This window comes from Cryptotermes secundus, unplaced genomic scaffold (genome assembly GCF_002891405.2).
Source record: "Cryptotermes secundus unplaced genomic scaffold, Csec_1.0 scaffold334, whole genome shotgun sequence".
Taxonomy (NCBI): domain Eukaryota; kingdom Metazoa; phylum Arthropoda; class Insecta; order Blattodea; family Kalotermitidae; genus Cryptotermes; species Cryptotermes secundus.
In genome coordinates this window covers 754,646-781,967 of record NW_019731573.1, presented here as the reverse complement: position 1 = coordinate 781,967, position 27,322 = coordinate 754,646, and the positions used below count along the sequence as shown (strand labels likewise).

The 27,322-nt window shown below is 41.0% G+C and overlaps 1 protein-coding gene across 1 annotated transcript in view; it reads left to right on the top strand.

Annotated features, from left to right (window-relative positions):
* The first annotated feature begins 934 nt into the window (after positions 1–934).
* Positions 935–27,322, top strand: part of LOC111867121 (neuropeptide SIFamide receptor) — a 626,192-nt gene continuing 599,804 nt past the window's right edge. The window contains exon 1 of the mRNA XM_023856655.2: positions 935–2,185. Coding sequence (XP_023712423.2) covers positions 1,498–2,185 — 688 coding nt within the window. The 5' untranslated portion in view covers positions 935–1,497. The remainder of the gene's footprint in view (positions 2,186–27,322) is intronic.

The following is a 27,322-nucleotide window of genomic DNA, read 5'->3' as shown; positions in this document are numbered from 1 at the left end:
AGCATACGGTGGCGACTTCGCGAAATTATTGTCGACCAGGTACACGTCGGTGGAACATGCCGCTGCAATAAAAATGTTTTGCATAGATAATATATTTCATACAGTTCGTATAAAAGCCTTGTAATAAAATCAGAGATATTTATTGCAGGGCACTGCCGTAATGATTATTAAGGCAGAGGAAACGAAGTGAAACTTCTTGACTGGCTGAGCCAGAGGAAACCATGCTGCACGAGAGCATTAGTTAGGCGCTCAGCGATTAACCCGGACGGACAATAACAATAGCAAGGCTGGAAAAGGCGCGCTTCACAGTGTCAGCGGGAAAAAGGAACGTTACATGAAATTGACACGATTCGTATGTAAACAGCATAATAATGCAGAATATCGAATTGCAACGAAGTAGATTTTATCACCCTGTCATTAAAAACAAAATGGCCGTCTAACATTATGCTTGGATTTAACTAAACCGTCGGTCGGCTGTTACGAAATACTGTACTGTATATACTGTAGTTGATTTAGGACCTAAAATGCAGGCTTTATTACTGATCAATACGGTTGAAAATCGGAAATGACCGACAACTTGCAGTGACAGAGGCCGATGTCGAACAAACCCCCTCCCCCTCTCCTACACAAAAGAGAATTACCTAACTTTGAAACTTCGTCACAGAAAGGCGGACAAACAGATGGACCTCAAGATGAACTTTCCTTTTTCTTTTACCTTGTAAAGAACGCCTAATAATTTGTCTTTCAGTCAAGCTTCAACATGAGACAGCCGCTGAAATAAGAATATCCCATTATCTGTTTCCACCTCAACCTTCTGTCTCCTTCCTTCGGTCGTATCTCTCTGTTTTTATCGCTCGCTACTATTACCTATCACCAGTCAGGCTCAATACGCGTGCGTCGTAGCGTACAACCGCGACAGGCGCGTACTCCACACACTAACGCCAGAGCACCACGGACCTTTCTCCCGCGTGCAGCGTGTGTTCCAACAAGTGCAGTGACTGCCCCAATACTAGTTCAATGTACCCCAGATTTCTGTTAGAACAAACGTAGTAGCTTCGGTTTTGCCTGTTATTTCGATGTTTCTATGTGATGTGAAGGTAGTTAGTAGAGTTCTGTGTGCATAGACTCAGTCGAATGGAACTATAAAGTGCCGAGGTTGGATTTGAAGTTAGAGTTCCAGGGGTTTCTGTGCGATAAGTAACGATATTTTGGTGTAGTCATATATTAAATAATATTATTGAACTTTCGTATTACAAATATATATGTAATTGGATATGAATTAGCAATTTAGCATTTAGTTACAACAGAGTTCCTCTAACATTGGTAAAATTATTGGCGAACCTTAAGTGTAACCCACTGCCAAGTTTTATGTGAAAAATCTAGCGTATGATAGACGTTGTATCAAATAATTTTAGACAAAATGATAAACAGTACCAAACATCGTCAAGCTTGTGACCTCATTTGAAAAATATGACATATAGGAAATTAATTGTTTGAATGTCACCAATAACAATACGTAATACACGTTTCCCTCTGATGGCAGATTTGAACGTCCCCCCTATATATCACGCGTCATCCCCATTACTGGAAATGGCCTCTCTTCGGCTCCCTGATGCTGAGGATTACGAGTTCGAGAACCGGCGACGTGCTGACAGTTTGTACACCTCAAGTAGCACAGATTCGTCCGGTAACAATTTACACTTGTCCACCAGATCGCAGGCGTTTCGGCAGTTGCCTTGGAATATAAGCAATCGTCGCATAATTAGTGAAGGCGGGGCGAAACTGGTGGACTTTCTAGGCAACACATGGCTAGACCTTGTCACAATGACCAGTAGCAGCAACAATGGTTCGATGAATGCTTATCATGAGAGTGGGTTGGAGAATTCAGTTCAGGATGAACCCGGAAGTGGCTTGGAGAGCGGCGGCCTTAACGTTACTGCAGGAAACATCACGGAGCCGGTCCCATTCTACAGACATTCGCTTGCAATGACTGCCGTGTATTGTTTCGCTTATATCCTCGTGTTCGCAGTTGGTTTAGTGGGCAACTGTTTCGTGATCGCTGTCGTATATCGGTCTCCACGCATGAGGACTGTCACCAACTTCTTCATCGTCAACCTTGCTGTCGCGGACATCCTGGTCATCGTGTTCTGTCTGCCAGCTACGTTGCTGTCAAACATCTTTGTCCGTGAGTATACGTTATATTTCAGTTCCTAACAATAAAAATAACATGGATCTCTCCTTTTATAAAAATTGACTGATGGTTCGTAAATTGTAAAGTTGTGGGCGGAAAATAAATGAACTGCCCGCTAAAGCGAGAACGTATGTTTTGAAGCAGAAGACGCTTTTAAACATGCACTTCCGGTTTCGTAGGAAACACAATATGTCTGTATTTAAAAGACCGCCCCGTTAATGGTATTTAGGGAAATAATCGTTGTTTATTTTGAGAGTTATAGGAAGTAAATACGCTCTATGCGCGACATTAATCATGTTTTAACGTTAAAACGGACGGCGAGTATGGTTACAAACGCGCAAACTGGAGTCTCATATGTTTTTGTGGTGTGAAAAATGATTTGTATTTTTATTGCAGAAGCTAAATGGACGTATTTTATTGTATGTCCTGGTAACAGGGGTATACTATATAAAGTTAATAAACAGAAGTTATTGCATGGAGTTCACACAAAATTAAAATCGTCAGTTCGATAATATGTTGCACTAACTCGTTAGTGTCACATCTGTAGCGTCCCATCTTGTAACGAGGTGTGTAATTTCTTAACCAACTTAATTATCTTTCTTTATAAAACCCGGAATGCGAAAGAATTGTCTGCTATAAACAAAGTGCACGAAATGCATACAAAAGTATGCAGCCTACACAACACTATTCTGCATTTATAAAAAAGTATACACTATCGTCTCAACGTTTCATTTTAGTGACACATGTTTCGACGCTTATACTAGGTCATCATCAGGTGTATAATGATACCAGGCTTAGTTGTTGAATTGGATCTAGCAAATTACAACTAATTCTTAAACTTTTGTATACATATCGTGTACCTTGGTTATTACACACAACAGGATGCATACTATTAAAAATTGTGTTCTGTATTTGTATGAAGAAGTAGGAGTGTTAAAATGGAAGGAGAATTATGTCATTCATAATGTTAGTTGTTGTGCGAGTAAAGAAATTGAAAATTACTGACAGAAAACTAAGAACACTTACATGATTAAATAATTACTTACGTTGTGTATATATTAATATTAAAGAAAAATTGGATGTGAAATAAAATAGATTTGGAGGAAGGAACCGAAGAATTTATTGAAGTAACTGTATACATTGGCCGCGCCATGGCTCAAGCGGTTAGTCGCTGCCTTGCCACCGCGGTGGCCCGGGTTCGATCCCGGGTCTGGTCAAGTGGGATTTGTGGTGGAAAAAGTGGCACTGGAGAGGGTTTTTTTTCCGAGTACTTCGGTTTCCCTGCCAAACTTCATTCCACCAAATTCTCCATCATCATAATCACCCGGGGCAGGTACAATAGGCCAGTCAGTGGCGGCTGTGCCGAGTGGACCCCGCTGGAGTCCGCCCCCTGCTAGTGAAATAAAAAGAAATCAGACTGCATACATTAAACATAGCTACGGACACATGGAGGTCGCTGGACTGTTACGAACAAAGTTTCAGTGGAATAATAGGACCAACTTTCACGTCCACACAATCATCCGGATTTGTTTTGTCAATACGATTTATATAGGGGAGTATGGATTCAGGTGCGTGATGCCATCTGGAGTCCGACATTACAGTAATAATTCGCGAGTGTCCAGCTGAAACAAAAGGCACGCGGATCAATGCTCGATCCGGATAATTCGCCCAACAAGATAGTATTACTTCCTAGACTTCCTTTGAACGTGATGCTTAGATGAAGTTATGGACGAGCATGAAATAAAGTTGCAAGTGTACTTCTGTACAATCATGACATAAGGGACCTTTATCTTATTGTGTCTTAAATGGCTAATATATATTTTTAATTGTAATTATTGATTTTAATATAATTACATAAATATAATGCAGAATATGGTGTCTGAATCGGTATAGCGACGGGCTGGAAGGCCGCGTTTCGATTCACGGCAGGGGAAACAGGTTCTTCTCTACTTGACAGCGTGTAAACCATCTCTGGAGCCAGCCAGCCTCCCATCCAGTGGGTATCGGGGGCTCCTTCTCTGGGTGTAAAACGACCGGAGGCGCGAGGCTGACCACTCACGTCCATATGGTGTCGAGATCAAGAATGGTGGAGTAATACGTCCACTACCCCCATACGTCGGGAACTGGGATAGCAACTGGCTAGGGGCTGGACATCGGGGGGGTCGGAGTTCGAGTCCAGTATGGTCAAGAAATTTCTATTCTCCATGTCGTTTAGACTGGCTCTGGGGCTCATCCAGCTCCCTATCCAGTGGATACAAGGGGGTTCTTTCTCCGGGGGTTAAGCGACCGGGGTGCTCCAACTAGTGCCGAGTTCAAGACAATAGAGATCTACATATTCATTTCCTCCACGCCCTCACGTCATAGTGCTTGAATAGTTAAGTATAGCCTCGGCCGCGCCATAGCTCAAGCGGTTAGTCACTGGCTTCCCACCGCGGCGGCCCGGGTTCGATCCCGGATCTAGCCAAGTGGGATTTGTGGTGGACAAAGTGGCGCTGGAGCAGGTTTTCTCCGAGTACTTCGGTTTCCCCTGCCAATCTTCATTCCACCAATTGCTCCACAATCACCCTCACCTATCATCTGGGGCTGGTAAAATAGGCCAGAAGTGGCCGCAGTATAAGGGACTTAGTTCCACCCCTCTAGCAATACAAAAATAAGTACAGGAAAAACCTAATTTACCTTAATTAAGTAGCAAAGGAGTGATTGTACATCTCTACACAAATATAATGTAATATATATTTTTCATCACCAAATCATTGGCAAACAGCTCCAGAGCAGATTCCCTAGAACAGTATTCCAGATTTATACAATCCGGTTTCCACGTTGAATTTCTTAACGTTTTTTTTACAGGTCAAGGTCGTTAGTCTTGCGCCCAACCTCCAACCTGGAGGGCCACTTTTGTGTGTTTATGTTCCACAGTGAGAGGAGGGCCCAGTTATCCCCCCCAGGCACCAGATGTCCTTTTTATCGCCTTCTATGCCTCGCAGGGCTACGGTGGAGGTATCCTAATCCGTCTCCACAAGGGACAATAATTATTATTAGATTGACGAAAGTTCTCCAAAACACTATACTATATTTAATTTTCACGACTTTGTTCATGAAGTGTCTGTTCGGAAGCCTCAGAATTACAAAACTATTCTATTGATTTTAATGCCATGAACGCCTTTAATTTTCTGTACGTCGAAGTTATCTGATTAATCTTTCAAAAACTGTTACGACTTTCCAGAAATCATACTTCGTCTCCATTACAATTATAAGTGGATAAATGTAGTTTAAGGAAGTAGTCGCTTTCCTGAGAACCTAACGAGTGTCCCAGACAAACTCTCTGGACAAAGCGGCGTGTTGTTAAACGTAAAACAACGGGCGCAGGTATTTTACTGCCATGTGGTTATAGTGCAGTGGTAAGTATATCTGCAGATGCCAAAGAATTCTCAAGGGCTATGATGATATGAGTCAATTTGAGGGGAGGACCTGTTCCCCCCACTCTACCTTCATAGCCTACTTGCTGGCTCCCTACTCCCGACGTTGTAGAACGAGGCGTATTCCAGCATATTTTGCGGAAGACTGGGGTAACGTATGGGATGTCCAGGTAGGGACGGTAGGTGGAGTGGGGTACGTCCAAAAAGGGACGATAGGTGTAGTGCAGGGACGAATCGTGTAACCTGACGCGAAATTCAACGTCAGTAACTTGGAATTAAGCCCGCAGATTTCGTTTATTTCTCAAAAAGAAATGTGATTATTTTTCCGAGCACCATGCTATGACAGATGTTACGTCGTTTCTTAAGAGATAGAAACCTGCCTTTAAATAAACAGATAAAGATAAAATAGAAGGATAGCTAAGTCTTACTTCTTCTGGATGGATGTTAAGATACTGGATTTTAAATTGTTTGGTACATATAAGTGTTTTAAACCATTAGATTTGCCCCGTCGTTTTACTAAGTCCAATTTCACCGTATCTGAAAGAAAGACCAAGGAGCCGGGATAGTGATTGGCTACGGGCTGGATGACCGAGGGGACAGAGTTCGAGGCCTTTTTTTTTTCCTTGGCACTACAGCCCCAGTGGGCCTAGGCCTACCTCCATGAACTTCTCCGTTCACTTCGGTTTTTCTAGATCTTACACATAAGGTAGGACTCCTTGGGCGAGTGATCAGCTCGTCGCAAGGCCTCTACCTGTAGACAAACACAGAAAAACTCACACACACACAAACTAAACATCCATGCCCTGAGTGGGATTCGAGCCCACGATCCCGGTTTCCGATCGAGCGAAGACAGCTCGACTACCGTGACCGGCTCGAGGCCCTTTAGGGTCAAGAAATTTTTTTTTTTCCACGGCGTCCAGACCGGCTCTGGGGCCCACCCAGCCTCCCGTCCAGTGGGTGTAGAGGGCTTTTTGCCCAGGATAAAGCAGCCGGGACGTGTAGCTGACCACTAGCCTCCAATTGGTACCCAGGTCAAGAAAACACGGGTTGGTCTATGCGACCACTCTTCTATACGTCGTTATGCTGTAGTGCTTAATTAGTTAAACACAGGGTCAACTTTACCTCAGAAGGCTACCATGAACTAAATTGTGTATAAATTTGAAATAGAAATTTTTTTGTATATGTGTCGAAGTCATGCCATTCCTTTTCAAGAATTGTATGTTTAATTTGCAAGTTGTAAAGAAGTCTTACTGTGTTATGTCTTCCGTTTCATACTTAAAGTGGCATATGTACACTACACTGGAAACTCTCTCCAGTGTTGCGTAAGGAATCACATAGATTTCATTAAGAACTATTATATCGCATATCTATATCGCATTCAGTATACCAGATATTAACGATTCATATGTTAACGGCCGTGGGGATTCGTTGTGCTGACCACGCGACACCCTCTATCCGCTAAAGTTGGCACTAACTTCGCCGACAAGAGGCGGTTGCTCGGTTGGTATAGGTCGCTTGCGGACTAAAGCCATGGAGTTCGTTGTTATTGTTACATATAAATTTGTGTGGCTATAGACGGGATTTGGATTAGTGATTCGATTCACTAACCGCTTACAGGCAGTATTACAAACAACTGTAAACCTATCGCCATTTCCGCGCCTTACAGTTCCCTGTTACACACACTAATCTCCTCAGTCTATTACAGTTTCCACTATCCGTTTCCTGGCAACAGATTATAACACAGGAACTATGAAAATCTCACTGGATTACGCACTCCAAATATAACTGTAGTACTGCACACATAAAGCCTGCTCACGACTGAACTGCCAGCCCTCAACTAAATCTCTCGATTCAGTAGTCATTATCTCAGCTGGCCTGGGGACTTCGTTATATAGCCTCGGAGCGTACTCAACAGAAAACAATACTTCCCTTTTTGGACGTTTTCGCAGAAAAATTATTTACCAAGTCGTTGCCTAGCAATGTACGTCCCCTCTGGCTCCATTACTCCGGCCTTTAGACATCATGTTACAGTATTATAGTGAATGGAAAGACCTTGCAGATTCACGCATTATTTTCTCTATTTTTTATTTCCTCGCAACCAAATTACCGAGCGCGCTCACATAAACATGGCAGGACACCTTCGAATTTGGCACGACCCCTATTCGAAACCCGTTTGATGCTAACCGAGATGATGTGTGAATTTTACTTTTCTCTAGAGAATATAGAGACGTTACTGTAAAATACGTAAAAAAATTCCTCCCAGAATATACCTGCTGATGTAATATTTTTGATGATCTGACATCTTCTATAACTTAGTGGACAATTACATTTTACATGGGAATATAAACGGTCTGTTTCATAGTGACTGAGGACCCTGGAGTGTCGCGAGAAATATTCTGCATCTTACAAACAAAAGCACATCACATTTTGTAGGCACAACTATGGCACAAGAATTAAATTAATAGGATTTGTATACAATAAAGGAAGAACATAAGTAGGCTTTGTTTGCATGCAGCTTAACATTTGTCGTGTTTGCCGCTGGACTCAATTTATGTAAGTTGGTTGTGAGGCATTGATTCATGTTGATTCATAATAAAGCCTGGTTTGAGTGGGATTTTTGGTGGACAAAGTGGAGCTGGGACAAATTTTCTCCTAGTACATCAGTTTCCTCTGCCAATCTGCATTCCACAAATTGCTCCACAATCACCCTCACCTATCATCTGGGGCTAGTACAATAGGCCAGAAATTGCCGCAGTACAAGGGACTTAGTCCCAGCCCACTAGCAATAAAAAAAGGCTATATACGTAAAACTGCATAATGTGGAGCTTCATAACTTCTTCTCCAAGTACGATTAGAATGATCAAGTCAAGGAGGATGAGGTGGGCAGGTCATGTAGCACGAATGGGGGAGACGAGGAATGCATATAGGATATTGGTGGGAAAGCCAGAAGGAAAGAGACCACAGGGTAGACCAAGGCGTAGGTGGGTGGACAATATTAGAATGGATCTTAGAGAGATAGAATAGGATGGTATGGATTGGATAGATCTGGTTCAGGATAGGGACCAGCGGAGGGCTCTTGTGAACACCGAAATGAACCTTCGGCTTCCATAAGATGCTGGGAAATTCTTGAGTAGCTGCAGAATTAGCGGTTCCTCCAGAAGGGCTAAGCTCCAAGAGTAACTAAGTAAGTAAGTAAGTATATATGTACGTATACCAAAATCGGTTGCACAGATATTGTTGAAATTCGACATCGAAAACTTACACTAAAACAATGGCAGTAGTTTCAGATTTTCAGCCATACTGATGGACAAAAAGAAACTTGTAAGTTTTGAGGTTTTCACGGCGATGACTATGAAGAAAGTCGTCTTCTGGGTTTAGGCGCCGTGTATTCTTCGTTTTGGCCGACGTTCCTCCGAAACATCGGCCAAAACGAAGAATACACGGCGCCTAAACTCAGAAGACGACTTTCTTCAAAAAGAAATTTGTTTACGTAACGTCGTACATGGGCGTTTCCCTGTATTCCACAAACTCCTAATCAGAGATCTAACTGAAATTCTGTGTGCAAGACTTCCAACAAAAATTGTCCGCAAATTCCGGTATGTGCTCGTATATCCATAAGATAACCCGCATAAGGAATTTTCAGTATAACTCATAAAGCTTTTCACGGATTTTCTTTAAATTCCATGTGAGAATTCAGTTTCCATCTCATTATCTGTATTTCCAAGAAAATCCAATACAGTTCCGAGGACACCGATGTGCTTTTGTGTCCTGCACTATGGAGTGCCAGTCGAACTTTTACATAATTAATTCGGTGTGGATATCCTGTATTGTGACTAGTTTACACAAAGTGTGAGCCGATGAGACACATTAAAACGCATTTGGATTAAATACCAACCTGAAGTTCGCAGGAATATAAAAGATAAAGATGTCCCTATGCTTAACTACGAGTAATTAAGCCATGAAGGCGTATGGGGGAGTGGATATATAGATCCACATTTTCTTGACCTCGACAATAACAGGAGACGAGGGGTCAGCTTCACTCTCCGGCCAGTTAATCTCCGGGGAAAGAGCCCCCGTTACCCATTTGATAGGATATTGGGTGGATCCCAGAGCCGGTCTGAACGACATGAAGGAGTGAAAATTCTTACATAATAAAATTTACCTGTGTATGGTACCAAAAAATATAATTTCCGGAATATATCGACCTTTTTTGTACTCCTCTTTCGGTTTCGCCAAAATTAAAACAAAAATTTTTACCCGAGTTTCTGATACAAATATCGCAGTGGGCCTGACTGGGGTTTTTGTGACTCAGATTTTTACATCCTTGTTACGCTGTGAACATGTTTGTTAGTTAATAAAATAGCTGAATATCGAACCTTAAACAAAACTTAAAATGTTAAAGCCGACTTCTATATCCCAAGGAACAAAATCAATATTTCCCTTCTACAGATTCCCAGAACTTTGTAAGTCGCATGAAATAAAGTAAACTGACTTCCGATTTCATTAAACTCTGTCTTATTTTAGGAGTCGCTAGGCAATGTACAACTCGAGTATTTGTCAGTCTTTTAACGTCTCATCCCGTTTCTTTTACAACGTTTTCACTGTCTAGAAGGTGCATGCCGTAGCGTAGTCGGTTGAGGCACCATTCTACAAGCCGGAAGTTCGCGGGTTCGAGTCCCGATGAGGTGGATTTTTTCAATTCACCTAAACCTTCCAGCCACACCATGGCCCTGGGATCGACTCAGCCTCTAAGAAAAATTAGTACCAGGAATGTTCCTGGAGAGTATAGGGCGGCCGGCGCGTGAGGCTGATAAACTTAACGCCATCTGAGAGCGGATTATCTGGAGAAAAAAGTGGGAGCCTCGGCGTCTCACAACCCTATGCTCCTTCTCGGCCTGTTACAGAGATAGCTTTGCTTGGAATGGTAATTTTATTGATGATTTCGAACGGATCCGAAAGGAAGCGATTGTGATCTAATTGAGGTACTATTAGTTACTATTGATAGATTCTTTAGACAAAAAATTAGGTGAATGGACCCTAAATGGCATAAGAACACGAGTAAGCATTATCAGATATGTCATGCATCAATCAGGCATATACGAAAGTCATGTGAAACGTTTTATTCAATCTTTATGGAACGCATCCTGTTTTGTCAGTATATTCATTTTTATGTATCCGTCACCACAACAATCAAATAAACAACTCACTTCCACATTTGTGTCAGTTGAGTTTATTTAACTTACGGTACAGCTACGCAATATGTTTCGGTTCTCACGGAACCGTCATCAGGCGAGACAATATATAAAGTCATAAAATATTAAATTGTAACTGTTATGGAACCATATTAGAAAATGTCGTGTATATTGTAAAATGATTTTCAAATTATTTATGGAATAATTTGTACAATTTTATGCACAGATTGATTCTGCTCCTGTATAAAGAGTTTGAGTATGTTAAAATAATTTATATTGGAGTTTTTATAAAACTTGGTATATACAATTATGTCAGGTTAGAATTTAGATGTGTGTGTACATATCATATTGGATTATCGGCACAGTGTGCTGCTGTGTTGTATTAATGGAAGACAGCATGTTATGATTATTCTTTGGTTTACATTGTTGTCTTCTGTCACTGTTAAGCTGTTTACCTTTTCTAACTCTCTGGATTCTGCATTATCTTTCGTTCATCCATAAATTATGTATTCGAAGTGCTGATTTTATTGTTATGAAGTTTTAGTTTTATTCTTTCCTGTAGCACTGTATCCATGCATTCAATAGGAGGAACGCCCGTACTCTTGTATAAATTATACTGCCATGTGTAATGGTGATTATAGACGGGGTTTAGGTTGGTGAATAGATTTACTGACTACTTACAAGTCGTAACTACAAATAACTGTAACACTATAACTATTTCCATACTTTACAGTTCACTGTAGCACGCAACCTAGTGTTCTCAGTCTGTTACTAGACGTTTCCTGGTAACGGCTTCAACAATGGCCGTTCCTCTGCCTGCGTCTCAAGCCCTTTCTTCACAGACTCGCCTACAGAACGGACTAAGCTCAAAGTCGTAAAGTAACTCTGACTTTCATTTTGACTTTGAGCTTAGTCCGTTCTGTAGGCGAGTCTGTGAAGAAAGGGCTTGAGACGCAGGCAGAGGAACGGCCATTGTTGAAGCCGTTACCAGGAAACGTCTAGTAACAGACTGAGAACACTAGGTTGCGTGCTACAGTGAACTGTAAAGTATGGAAATAGTTATAGTGTTACTGACCACGATTAGAGATTTTTTTCTCCCAACTGAACTGTTTCGGTCTGAGTTCTTATGTAACATCCTCTCTTGCGAGAAGATGGGTTTGTTATGAATATGCTTGGCCTTTCGCCAAGTGTACATTTCTCAGAACGCTTGCTTTCCCACTACGCACCAGTCCTCTGTCAGTACAGCCTTTGCAGAGCAGATCACGCATAGGGTACATATCTAGTAATTAGAATGGTCGCCGGACAGTAACGACGTGACCACGAAAGCTGAAGGATCTCCAAAGTCAAGATGCGTTACCAGAAAACCTCTAGTGAACACATTGCAGAGGAATAGCCATTATTGACTAAGCTCTAAACTTGTCCCTTGTTTATATCATCTCAATATGGACCACGTAGAAAACACCGTTCCACTGTTGGATGCATATCCGTTTCCGCGGGGAATGTGTTTACCAAGCGGTTTGCCTTGGCATGTCCGCCACTATCGCGGTCGTTGCATAGAAACAAGCTGAAGTACTAATATTCTATGAATAATGTTACGATGGCTAATAATGTAATTTATAATCCTGCGGGACTTGTATTAATTAATTTATATGATCAGCAGTGCTGTGTGTACCAAACGCGCTGAATGAATGCCATGTTTATCTTATCTGCCCAGAATATTGCAAGTGGAATTCTAATAGAGTGGGCACACCAGAAATGAATTTTACGGATTCCGTGTGTACTTGAAATCATGCGTTTACGGAGTGCAGCTCAATGGTGTCGACCTTCTACTGCAAGGATTTCGTGCAGAAGTCGCCTCCAACATTTTTGCCTTGCCGAAGAAATTTTCTCAACGACATGAACAAACATTACGATAACAATAGCATTTGAAACATTATGTAATCATGTCATTGATTTTGGGATTTCCGAATATGTCACATGTACGGCCACAAAACATATTTGAATTCGAAAGTAGATTCCTTCCCCCAGGCAATTCCTTCCGGTTGTAAGACACACGGTCATTGATTGGTTTCCTCTTTGATTACATTATGGCCTTATTCAGTCTTATGTAATTCATCGATGTTCTTTCAGTTCCAGAGGTCATGCAGCGTAGAATGAAGCAGGAGAACTAAAAGAGATATTGAGTTGGAATCGATTTGGAAGGAGACGGTTCTTACTTATTTGAAGATATGTACCTGATATATTTATTAGTGTTTCTCGGGATCTGGTCCAAGTACCTCCCCCAGAAAAAATGCTGGAGTGCTAGGCCTACCTCCAGAAGTACATCTGTTCTTATGTTTTGTTTCTATCTATGGCTCTAGAACCATTTGTTCGACATTGGTGGCTTTTTCACTTTATTTATATTTACACATTCTGTAACATTCCTTGGGCTGTGGATTAGCTCTGCCTAAGGCCACTACCTACACACAGGACAGCAAAATCACAGAATAAACGTACACAGACATCCATGCCTCAAGTGGGATTCGAACCCACGTTCACAGTTTTTGAGTGGGCGAGAAAAGTTCGTGCCTTAGACCGTGCGACCACTCTCATCGGCTGTTTTTGCCATGTCTGAGGTACATAGTTCTGTTTTTGGGTTCGAGGAAAGAACACGTTTTAAGGAACTGGTGACCTAAAGCCACAATAGCCATGCGTGACGTAAATTAACACGAGCATAAACTGTAAATTTGCCGCACCTTTCCTTTGTGCTTTTAACAAATTAATGCGCACCGTTGATATGTACACAACTGTAGGATATTTACAGATATTTAATGAAGGGCGGCTGACAATGGCAGTGAAAAATATGCCTCATGTCATCTTTATGTACATAAAACTTGTATGATGTAATGGAAACGTTGGTAAACGGCGTAATATTGAACTGCATTTGTCAGGAAAGGCTTGACTAGCTGGGCAGAAGCTCCGTGTCAGTATGGAACAATACTAAATTACAGAGGTATTCATATATTACATACAAATAAAATGAAACAAAACCGTCAATTTTACTGTGACCTTGTTTTATGTGACTTCGTGTAGTCTGGTAAAATTTCCGAAGAATCCACTCTTTGGATCTGCAGTATATACAGACATACCGTGCAAGCAAGGAGGAAAGAAAACAAGCAAAAAGCCAAATGAATAGGACTGTCTTTTTTCATAGAGAACAAATGGCGACTTTCTTCCTACTTGCGTACCATAGCTTCGACCGCAAAGCTCGCAGTTCGTCTTCCCAAGAGGGCGGTCATCATCCCCCAGAGCCCGCATCATATTCGTGATGACTATACTCGCCAGAGTCACGGCTGTCACATTCTCCAGTCCACCGTACGTTTTGTGTATGTATGTAATGAAACATTAGTATATGTCATATTTTATAAGATGGGGCTCACGGTAGCTTGGTTGGTTGAGGAACAATGCTACAGGCCGGAAAGTCGCGGGTTCGATTCCCGAGAAAGTCGTTGGTTTTTTTAATTTACCTAATTCTACCAGCGACACTATAGCACTGGGGTCGACTCAGCCTCCAACAGAAATGAGTAGCAGGAATCTTCCTGGGGGGGTAAGGGGCTGCCGGCTCGTAAGGCTGACAACTTCACTGCCATCTGCGAGCATATTTTCTACAAAATATGGGAGTCTTGACTTCTCACAGCCTTATGGACCTTCACGGCCTGTCACTGGGACAGCTTTAACTTTACCTTTTACCTTCTGGACATCGGTGTAAGTAGATAAGATTACATGTACCGTAGGGCCTTCAGAACTGATAGCTGTTCTGAATTCAACTTCCATGATCACGTCTTTATTACTTTCTACGTTTGATGGCTTATGTTCAAGAAGAAAGCAATTAATGTGTTCTTAATAAATTTATCATGTTTACATTCCTAGCAAGATATTCTCGAAATGTGCACAGACACACGCCTCGGTTCTGCATGAAGGGAGTTCGCAAGGGTTCCAAGATTTTGACCGTGTTCTGTATTCCACTTTTAAAATGTTGAATTAAACGTCACAGTATCTCTGTATTGGCAGGGAAAAGAGAGAAATCCATAAGATACAAGTTGAAATAGCGTCCAAGCCAGGAACCGGGGCTTCATGACTAGATATCCAGATAATATTCGGAGAGCAAGGGACGAAGGGACGCCGCCATGTTGGAATCACATGTGAGGACAGGTATTGGGGGGCATATCTTTCAATAGTTCACTATATTGTTTTCGAAGAAAATTCAGATGATTGTAGCCGCCAAGTTAGCCTGGTGAAACATGAGAGCTTATGACTTGTAAAATGGATTTCTATCATCAGACTGACAGACAAAATTCTCTCGAAGCGTCTAGCAGCCGACAATGGGTGGTCCTTCAACTTAGGTGTTGGGGTGGCGCTAAAAACTCCTTATTGTAAAAATAAGTATTTTCAAAATGTCACAAAGGGTTTCAGACATGGACCGATTCTCTGGATCTGAGGGTTTTTGAGAACAGGTCGCTGAGAACATTTGGACCGAAAAGGGATAAATTGACGGCAGGTCGGAGGAAGCTGCATAATGAGGAGTCTCGTGATTTGTACTCATCGCCAAGTATAATTAGAATGACTAAGTCAAGGTGTATGAGATGGGCAGGGCATAAATTACGAATTGGGGGGGGGGAATGCATATATATTGGTGGGAAAACCCGAAGGAAAAGACTACTAGGAAGATTAAGACGTAGGTGGGTGGATAATATTAAAATGGATCATAGAGTTATAGGATGGGGTGGTATGGACTGGATTGTTCTGGCTCAGGATAGGGGTAAGCGGAGGGCTCTTGTGAGCACGGGAATGAACATTCGGGTTCCATAAATTTCCAGTATTTTTTTGAGTAGTTGCACAACTTGCGGATTGCCAAGAAGAGTTCAGCTCCATGAAATAAGTTAGTTAGCAAAGACTTGCCATGGGTGCGTGTTCATAGAATGTTTTTGCTTATTTTGATGTCGTGAAACCAATCTGTACCATATGGCTTACAGCAAGGAGAAGACATCCTGTACATTAGTGCGCCGAAAATTATGCTGTTGCTATGGAGACGGTTCAGCGGTGGTAGTATGATAATGTCGAGAAGGAGTGAGGAGAATGTGGAGGTGTGGACACGGCGAGTCCTCATCTACAGGTGGAGGAAATGGTTTATAACCTACGACACATCAGCACAACACAGTAATCCCAGCAAATTGTAACCGCGGATAGCGAGAAAGGAAGCCCAGTCGGTAGCTTTGTGATTTATTTTCCAGAAGATAGCGGCTAGAATTTCTGTCGGGACATGGCGTTTCATAAGGGTTTACATAGGCTCTCTTAATCAATTCCATCGATCCATTTCCTGTTGCTCCCACTTGAAGCATAGGACATATATGAAACGCTTCCTTTCATTTCAGTTTCTTAATCTTAGCAGTCGATAAGACCCCTTACATGGGAGATCAGTCCGACGCAAGTCCGCTACCTACACAAGACAACACACACAGAATAAATGCAAACATCAATGCCTTCAGTATGACTCGAACACGCGATCGCATCGTTCGAGCGGGCGAAAACATTTCTTGTCTTAGACGGCGCGGCCACCGTTACCGGCTTCTGCTCCTGTGCTCTTCTGAATAATACCGCCCTCATAAAGAGCAGCTGGAAGTTTTCATTACATTGCCAAGATGTGCCTCATCGCTCACCTTACTTTTGTTGGGCTACTCCTTGTCACGGCCATCTTCAGAACTCGGAGAAGCGGAACTGGTGTGGCAGACCACAGTGCCTGGCCACAGGATGTACCATTTTGACGGATCTCTGAAGAGGTTATATTATGGACTTGGTGGACGGTGTCTAGCTGCGAGCAGCGGTACACAGGCAGGAAGAATATGGAGGAAGCATTCTACTTTTCTGAAAAACGTTGATACAATTTTACCAGATTACATAGGGTCACATTATATACGATAGCACTCTTCATGTAATGAAATCTTCGATACTACCTTACATTCAGTAATGCAATTTCAATCAAACAGTTTGTGTGTGACAGATCTTGAAATATGAGATCTTTAACATATTGTCACATGACGCCCGAAAGAAGGAATGGTAGAGTCAGAATAGACGTTCATTACTAGGCGAAGACTCACTAAACATATTCCCGCGGCAATGAATACACAAGCAACAATCGAGTAACTTCCGTTGCAACGCAACAGTACTGTAAGCACTCCTTCCCAACAGTAGAGAGGCTGTGTTTTCTGCGCTTTCCGTGAAAAATTGTTATAAAGAAAGGTGCAGTTGATGCAATTCAGTGAAAATTTTGACTTTCGAGACGCCAGCCTGCCACGATATGAGGCAGGGGGCATAGGAATTGAATTGGCAGTTACAGAATAATGGCAGAGAAAGGAATTAGGCTGTGCAAAGAAGTGACAGTGAGAACTTTATAAATCCGTTTCTAGGATACGACTAGCGACGACAGAGAACCCTAGTGTGTGTAACGGCGAACTGTAAAGTGTGTAGATCAGCGATAGTGCTGTATTTGCCTGTAGATTTGGTTACTGTAAGTAAGGTGTCAATAAATCCAATCTTCCAATAAAAAACTCAGTCTATAAATCACGCACAATCCCCTAAACCATGTTAATATCAATGTTAAGAGTTGTTTTATATATATAACGCTGTGCAGGCCAGTGAAAGTCAGCCAACGTTTCGGAGGAACATATCGCCCCCTTCTTCAAGGTCGATCTTAAACTTATATATAAATATGCGTGAAATTACTTATTTGAATAAGTTTATAGGTTAAATTTGCTTACCTCTGTAGTATTACTAATTTTCTGATATATATTTCAGAGTGTTATAAGTGATTTAGTTGCCATGCGTCAAAGCTTGCTTCGTAATCAGAGGACAACACTAGGTGTACTTTTTTTTATTTGTTTCATTCTGGTCCGTCACACTAACAATTACAAAGACAAAAACAACACCGTCCAGTGTGACTATTTAAGTTTTATCATTTGAAAACTCATCACCCTTACATGTTTCGATCCCTACGGATCATCCTCAGAGGGCATCGATACTTTTTCCGGAAACTACTATTACAATAGGTGTTAATTTATATACATACACATATAATGTCTGAAATACACAATGTACACAATGTTCAACTTTTCACTTTTTAAACTTGACTTCTTAAAAAACTTTAAACATTTTAATACCAGGAAGGCTGCTGTGACTGTGAAAAGTTGAACATTGTGTACATTGTGTATTTCAGACATAATATGCGTATGTATATAATTTAACATATATTATAATAGTACTTTCTGGAAAAAGTATTGATGCCCTCTGAGGATGATCCATAGGGATCGAAACATGTAAGGGTGATGAGTTTTCAAGTGATAAAACTTAAATAGTCACACTGGACGGTGTTGTTTTTGTCTTTGTGCTAGATGTACTGTTTAAAGGTGCTTCTTATCGTATCCTCTTAATGAACCGAACGGAATTGATGACGAATTTTAAACCAAACATTTGAAATCGCCACGGTTCTTTGTGTTCTTCATCTTTAGTAGCAAAAACGCCTATAGTAAGAAGGAAAATATGCACTATTGCGCAATATTGCGCAATACTGTGCACTAGGGAGAGGCGAATCTTAACGCTGTGGAGAAGAGAAAATCTCTTCCTTCTGCCAAGAATCAAAGCCAAAATTCTCAGACACCCGGCCCTTAGCTCTACCGTTTGTGCTATACTCTTTCTGATATATCATTTATAATTTTACCCTTTAAAATTCAGATGTTACTGGATGTAACACACACCGCATACTGCTCACCAAGGCCCGGATTTTGATGACATGTCATCTATTTTTCCTTGTATCCTATGCAGTGCTCTTAAATATTTAAATCTCGGATATGAGCTGCTGGTTACAGAAATGTAAATTTTATAGGTAATTTCTTTTGTCATTTTTTGGCATTTTTAGGTTTAAGGTCATTTTTTCTTTTAGGGGTAACTTTTTGGTAAATTTTTGGACTTTTAAGGGTATTTCTTATCATTTTTGGTCATTTTAGGGAATTTTTCTTCATATGTTTTCTGAAATGTGAATAACATGGAAGCGAAGTGTTCTTTCTTTTCTCATTTAGGTCATTTTTTTCTGGATTTTTCCCGTCACTTTTTGAATATTTTCAGGTCATCAAAATCCGGGCCCTGCATTTTGGGTCATATTTTAGGTCATTTTTCTGGATTTTGTCGGTCATTTTATAGGTCATTTTTTAAATATTTTCAGGTCAAAAAAATCCGGGCCCTGCTGCTCACACAAGGTATTTTTGTGTTTTATACATTTCTCAGAACAAAACGATTATATCACTAAAGAGCATCGGCTGGTGGGACATTTTTGTGGAGATGTATTGCATGTCGCGTGGTAATGGAAACAATTTTGTAAATATTATTTACTTGAACAACATGCTTCAAACGGGTAATTGACAACTCATAAATTGAAATATGTGTTTTACTGGCCTGCTGTTGTCTGAACGGACGTAGGATTTTATGATTTGTTTGTAAGATTGTAGAACAGTGCCCCAATACACCTACACAAATATCAAAATATATAAGCAATATCGTAATTTTTTTTCCTATTTCTACAAAGACCAAAACATGCAGCTTCCCTGACTCATTGCAGCTGCGCGGTATCTTCCTTGGGCCACACATTAGAGAGATTGTAAAAAATGGCTCTATTATTTATTAGTAAATATTTATGTGACATATGATGCTGTTAAATTAGTGGCTGTGAGCAATGCCGTCCTCTTGGGTGTGGCACTGTATCTGGTATTTTGTTACTTAAAGTTTCGGGAGAATAAAATGCTCTCATCTTCAAGGTAAAAGAATACTACTACTACTACTACTACTACTACTACTACTACTACTATTGCTATTCTTTTTCCTGATGATGGAGGTAGCATATCCATCCGAATTAATGACAACAGTCTACCAAAGCACACGGCATCATATCAGAAAAGACAGTAGCCTTCGAACATTAGATTATCCCAATAGACTGAACCTAAGGAAAATATATTAAGATTGTTGTGATGAATGACGCTCATGTTTTTGTTCCCAGCTGTCTCTTATATTCACGCAATGAAAGCTCTCGGGAGGATATATGGCCCTAGATGGAGCACCAAGAGCTGGGTGGAGGAGAAATTCGGGAAAGAAATATTACGGAACCGCTTCTGCAGAGACGTGCTGCCCCAGTCTTCGATATTAAACTCACGTTTAAACATTTCTCATGAGCATACAAGTAGATTCAGTTTTCCCCTCCAACATAGCAAGTTGACTCAAGCAGGAAATTTTCTGACTAACAATCAGAACGCGCTCTTTTTCGAATCTCTGTCAGTACACAAACTATCCTGAACCTTCTCATGGTTTTCTTCTGTCCCTCCAGGAAAGTTCCGTGATTGTTCCAGAAAATTAAGGCACGAAATCTTCAATCCACATGTTTCTAAATCTTTTATTTATTATCATCCACTCTTTCGACGCTCTATAGCCTGAGATACTGACAGCGTCATTAATTAATCCACTAATAAATAAATAAGTAAATAAATAAACTAACAGTATAGTATTACTCATTCACCTAAGTCTAAATCTTGTAAGTAGTCTTTTTCCTTGAAAATATGACAGACTTCTTGGATGTGATTGGTAGCAGGCTTAAGGTGAAGTGAAGCAGAGTCCACAGAAAAGCTAGTAACGTTTTACCAGACAACACGGCGCCACATCCCTTTAAACAACACATTTTAATAGACACAGCCCTGAAATTCCTCGTATCTACTAACAACTTTTAGATTTCCATTTAAAACTGTATAACCAACAGACAAATATTATGTTCTCGATATTAACTATCTTCCTGTATTTATTTGAAACTTCGTCCTATTTTATGTGTAAAACAACGTTTCGGAGACTTGATTCTGTCTCCGTCTTCACGTGGAACGTACACGGGTGCGCACAACCGACAAAGCTAGCCCGTATCTTCGGACACCTGCACCTACACAAGAGAGGATATACAAACCAAGCACAGCACAAACCATCTGCGAGAGTTAAGACAAAACTTTAAAATATTAAGAAACCTCCATAGGTATTAGGCCTGGCACCAAGCACTATCAGAATAGAAGTCATCACTAGAGAGACAAGTTCTCAGTATGATGCCAGCATAAAGCGCTAATTTTCCCACTCAGTCTACACCAGACGGAGTTGTAGCTTTTTTACCTCTGCTGTAATGACGGGAGTTCAGCTGGTAGAGATGTCCAAGCTGCGTTGACCGATCGTATGATCTATCAGAGACATGCGGGTGGATTCTTTGTGTTTCCCGTAGGTGATGTTTGGACCGGAGGTAAGGAATAGTTCTATCTATTAGCTCAACTGTGTAGATTTTACCTGAAGACGGAGACTGAATTCAGTCTCCGAAACGTTGGGTTTTGAAGTATAAACAAGGAGATTAGTAAAATACCCAAACATTATACAATATTTATAGATAATTAACTTAGTAACTAATTCTGTGGTTTTATTATCGTCACAATAATCTTGGGTTTCATTGGTGTATGGTGAGACGATTAAATCAATAATATTGTATTTAAGCATCCTGTTGCATTAATATATTCTTCACAAACTATACTTCGTCCACAATGTAACTTATTTATTTTCTCCTTCTCTTTCAACTTTCACAATATATCTCCAACATATTCGTATATGGTTTTTGGCAAAAGAACGCATGATGATAGCCATATACTGTCGAAAGTTATTGTGAAAGTAAAAAGGAGAAAGTGAAAATAAATAAGTTATATTATGAACAAAACGGTAGTTTGTGACGATTAAATCAAATAAGGTAATAAGGATGGGGGCGATACGTTCCTCCGAAACGTCGGTTAACACCACATATACACGGCGCCAAAGCCCAGAAGACTGCTTTCTTCAAGGTAATAAGGAAATCAGTTTATTACAGGAAACATTTTCACGTTTCAGTCTAGCTGCCCATCATTATGTATGTATAAATAAAACGATAAATATAATATGTCGTTGTTGTATGAGATGGTAAATGCTGATCCAGGTTTCATACACGTATTTTGGTAAGGGTGAAATTGTGTATAAAACTATGAAAATGTAATTATGTAAAAGGTAAAGATAACTGGTAGTATTGTGATATAACCGCTTTTTAACTTTTAATCTAAAGGCAGTGATAAATGGATCCATTTCGATCATATTAATCAGCTCTAACGTAATATGCTTATTGTCAAAGTTAATAGAGAGTCCGTCGAGTGTAACAATTTGTATGTCACTTTTCTGCCTTACATGTTTTGGTTTGACACAACCATCATCAAAGGCACTTTCTATAATTATGGGAACACTGTCGCTGTTTTTTGATGTTCACAATTATGTTTGTCGTGTGGACGCTGCTACGATATGTTGACGTGTAAAAGCACCAAACATGCTAAGATAGTTGAGTACACTCTCAAGTTCTCACTTTTCATCCGAACCTATTTTTAAGTTATAACGCTAAAATGTTAAAATATTTGATATAAAATGCTGAACTCCTCCTTGTTAATTCATCCCGAAGATGGGAGACGTCAGCTTGAGGTAGTATGGCTTATGGTTTGATATGTTCCTGTGTGCTGTGTACTCAATTAAAAAAAATGCTTATTGTATATTTATTCATACCTGATAGTTGACATACCGAAACATATAGTGTGATTGCTATAATAAACTGATTTGTTCTGTCTGATTTAGTCGTTTTATTATTACGTACTGATCACACCTACTTTTTTGTGTGACGGTTCAAAATCCTTAAAATTTATATTTGCAACAGGATGTATAACATAAAAAAGAATTATGTTTTCAATTCCATGGAGCTGAGTCCTTCTTGAGAAGCCGCCAGTCGTTAAGCTACTCAAGAACTTCATAAGTGGAACCCAAAGTTTCAGTACCGAGTTCACAAGAGCCATCCACTGGTCCCTATCCTGAGCCACATCAATCCAGTCCATATTACTCAAACCTATTTCTCTAACATGGGTTTTAATATTATCATTCAAAAGTTCTACATGCATTTTTAATACCTTCCATAGGGTCTCAGTTCTAATTTTCCCATTCTCCGTATTTTCTCATCCTAATAGGCCAGACAGTTAACACTTATAAAGGTTATGGGAATTTCTCCCACCTTCTGCTACTCCCCATTCATAAGGCCAACGTGTTCTTGAACACGTGATCATATTCAGGGTCAGAGACCAAGGGCAGTAAATTAAATACGAATTACGTAGCCATGGGGGACTCATAACTGTGGTTGTGACTGCGTTAATGACGGGAAACATGTGGGCGGAGTTAATCTTGGCTGGAATGAATCTGAGTGCATGCTTAGTCTGTCTACAAGACACCCAAAGCAACTGAAATGCGGTCACACATACCAGTACATTAGCGGAGAAACCAGGCAAGCTATTAATGCAATGATATTTATGTCAGCTTTCAGGTAAATTTAAACTAACTAACTTCATGGAGCTCAACCCTTCTTGAGAAGCCGCCAATTGTGTAGCTACTCAAGAACTTACCAGCATTTTATGGAACCCGAAGGTCCATTACCTTCCACTGGTCCCTATCCTGAGCCAGATCGATCCAGTCCATCCCACCCCATCATATATCTCTCAGATCCATTTTAATATTATCCACTCACCTATGCTTTATTCTTTCTAGTGATCTCTTTCTTAATGACTTTCCCACCAATATACTACATGTATTCCTCTTTTCTCCATTCGTCCTAAATGCCATGTTCATTCCATCTTCCTTTACTAGGTCACTCTAATTATACTTGGCGCAGAGTAGAAGTTATGAAGCGCCTCATTATGCAATTTTCTTCAAACTCACGTCACTTCACCCCTCTTCGGTCCAAATGTTCCCTTCAGCACCCTGTTTCAAACACCCTCTGTCTATGTTACAAGTAAATTTAGAATTAGTAAAATTTTCCCTCTGCTTAATTAAGCCCAAAACCATGGAGAAGCGCAGTTAAATGAAGGTACTACTCGCATTATAATTATTGTGGGGAGCTTTGCGGTCCTGCAGCGTTTTTTTCCTTGGCACTACAGCCACAGTGGGCCTAGGCCTACCTCCATGAACTTCTCCGTTCACTTCGGTTTTTCTAGATCTTAGACATTCGGTAGGACTCCTTGGGCGGGTGATCAGATCGTCGCAAGGCCTCTACCTGTACACAAACACAGAAAAACTCACACACACAAACTAAACATCCATGCCCTGAGTGAGATTCGAACCCACGATCCCGGTTTCCAAGCGATCGAAGACATTACATGCCTTAGACCGCTCGACTACCGTGACCGGCTGGTCCTGCAACTTTACCCACTCGAAATGAACTATTGGTGCCCATTGGGCAGGAGGTAAGCTGGGAGCCAAAGCCAAACTGGACGTTTCCCAGAAAAGAGTAAGCTCAGTCCTTGATTGCAATCGAACCCCAACTCAGTCTGGATACTACATTGCTGAATAGCTGGAATTAGCAATACGAAGAGAGCAATCCTCTCACGTATTCAACATTGCTGTGCCACTTGCTGGCATGTGCACGCGCAGCGGATTGGACAGGAGTGTGAGATGCTCCAACGACTGTGATAATGAAGTAATAGCATTGTTGGCACTTGCTGAGAATTCAGCGGGAAAACTCGTCATTTGTTACACAAGATTTTACACTGTGACATGTGGACCCATTGCCAAGCAACAGCTGTGTAAACAGGCGAGAGTATAACGGCCGATTTTAGGGAACAGCTCTGTAGACACGTTTCCCCATCAACGAGAGAACACGCAATAATGGAAGAAACGTTTCCTTTGCGGTCCGTGTTGGGGCTATATAACAAGGACTGGTAGTTCAGTTGGTAGAGGAGAGGTTTCCGTGTAGAGGCGTGTTTGAATACCTCCACCGTATTCCTGGGAGTCGTAGGAGGTGACGAAAGAGGAATCCAGTGCCTCCGGGTATAATGGATTTATACGTAACTGGGATATAAATACGGGTACCTGGTTCTACAGGCTGGGAATTGGACGTAAGGCTGAAGACCTTACTCCGTAAATGTTGCGAAATCCAAAGGATTGTCTAAATTCACGAGAACCTGACAAGAACTTACGTGTAAATAGCCAGAAGTAAACAAAACTGGCAAGATCTTCATAGGAAGGTTCAAAGAGGGTTGTTTTTTGCTGATGTTGAGGATATTGTTTTTGTTGGTGTTATTGTTGTTGATGATAATGATGATGATGGTGATAACGAAATTTTTGTACGTTTGTATTACTTACTTACTTACTCATGGAACTGAGCCCTTCTTGAGGAGCCGCCAATTCTCCTGCTACTCAAGAATTTCCAAGTATTTTATGGAACCCGAAGGTTCATTACCGTGTTCACAACAGCCCTCAACTCGTCCCTATCCTGAACCAGATCAATCCAATCCATAACATCCAATCATATCTCTCTAAGATCCATTTTAATATTGTCCACCCACCTACGCCTTGGTCTTCCTAGTGGTCTCTTTTCTTCTGGCTTTCTCACCAAAATCCTATATGCATTTCTCATCTCCCCCATTCATTTGTACATACGTATGAACATGAAAGTTTGGTTTCTACCACGAGGAAATCGTCTCACCTGTGTCGCACCTGTGGCCACGCTAATAAGGTGAAGAGAAGCAGTGGCTGCTTATTAAAAGAGAAGACAAGCAAATGAGACTGCAACATTCTGACACAGAGGAAGTGGTGAACATACTTACCATTCTGCTTTAAAGGAGTATTTACGTTCTACTAACATCTTTCTCATTCTAATCAAGTAACTTTATGAAGAACTCTTTGAATGGTCCAAATGAAAGGCAGACCTCGTTGGTTTGTTTTTGTCTGTGGAGACAAGACCAAGTATGTTTAAATCAAAAATGACAGGAGCTAAAGCCAGCAGATGAGCACTAAAGGGATTACTAAGCAACAGCATACAGACCAGAGGTGATCCTAGTCACGTCATCTTTGCAGAACTGTGAACACAACAACATAAGTACCATAACATGTTTTCAGCGCGCAATTTATACAAAGCAAAGCGATGTTACATATTACGTACGTGTTTCAGCTGTATATGTCTTCCCTGCACAATGTCATCACTGCAATAACATAACACAGTCGTCACAGAAACGCTAACAGTTGCGCAGCTAGCTGCGAAATTACATTCCTTTTATAGAACCCGAATGGACATTGCCATGTTCACACAAGACCAACGCAATAGATTTTACTGCCATCAAGATGAATTAAAGACAGAACCTTGCATATTATTTTTAAGATATACTAATAGCATCCTGCCATCTGTGCCTATTTCCTTGAAGTGTCCTGTTGTTTTTCAGATTTTCCGATCAAAATTTTAGTAGGAACAAATATAGCAAACCTCGTTTCGCGTTGATGAATGGTTCGTAGAAAAGGGAGGGTGGCTGTACTTGGTCTCTGAGCTAGCTTTACTTCCGTAAAGTCAGGTGACCTAGGGGGCCAGGCCATGCACGGGTAAATGTCTCTATCACATTTGTGTTGCACGGCAACCTGTGGGTTTACTACGCTCCATATCCTGAGATCTCACTTTCCCATTAACAAGCAACGTGACCTCATTACCGTCTCATACCTAGCTCATAGCGAGCTAATTGGTCAAAAGTATAACCTAATCCAGAAGGACACAGCTTTTGAAGCTACGTCACTCCGAATAGGCAGTAACTGGAGAAATGTGCACTCAGATAACTTCGCAACATTGCAGATTTAGATGTATAACTTGACAAGATATCCTTTTGCATCATAACTGCCTCTCTTATGACAGGCGTGTGATATTTAGAGATAACTTTTCAGTAATATAAATAAGGTCAACCAGTACAATGAATATGGACGGGACGACTGGGGGACTGGGGTTCGAGTTCCGACAGAGGCAGAGGTTTCTGTTCTCCAAAGCTTCCCCACCAGCTGTGGTGCTTACTGGAATCCTATCCAGTGGGTCCCGGAAGATCTTCCTCCGGAGAAACAGAGACCTGGGCGCGAAGCTTGCCAGTTTTGCTAGTACCGCAGTTGAGAATCCATGGAACCTTATGTCCACTTCTACTCTGTCTTCGTGACGTGGTGCTTCATTTACTACATGGACTTTATCTTCGTATTTGAGTCTTGGTTTATTTAACCATATCTCAGAGTAAAGCCGATCACAGGGGCAGCGCGTTATAAGGCATGAACTCTCTTTGCTCGCTCGAACGTTGGTATCTTGGGTTCGAATCCCACTAAATACATGGTACATGGATGTCTGTGTGATTTTTTCTGTGTTTGTGTTGTTCTGCGTGTAGGCAGCGGCCTTGCGACGTGCTGATCCCCCGTGAAAGGAGTCCTACAGATTGTGTATAGGATTAAGAAAATGAAATGGCTACCAAGGTCCAACAAAGAGCTGTAGAGTCATAGATAGTTAGGTAGGTATGTGGGTGAATGGGTAGGTGGATGGGTAGACAAGTAGACAGATAGACTGACAGACAGACAGACAGATAGTT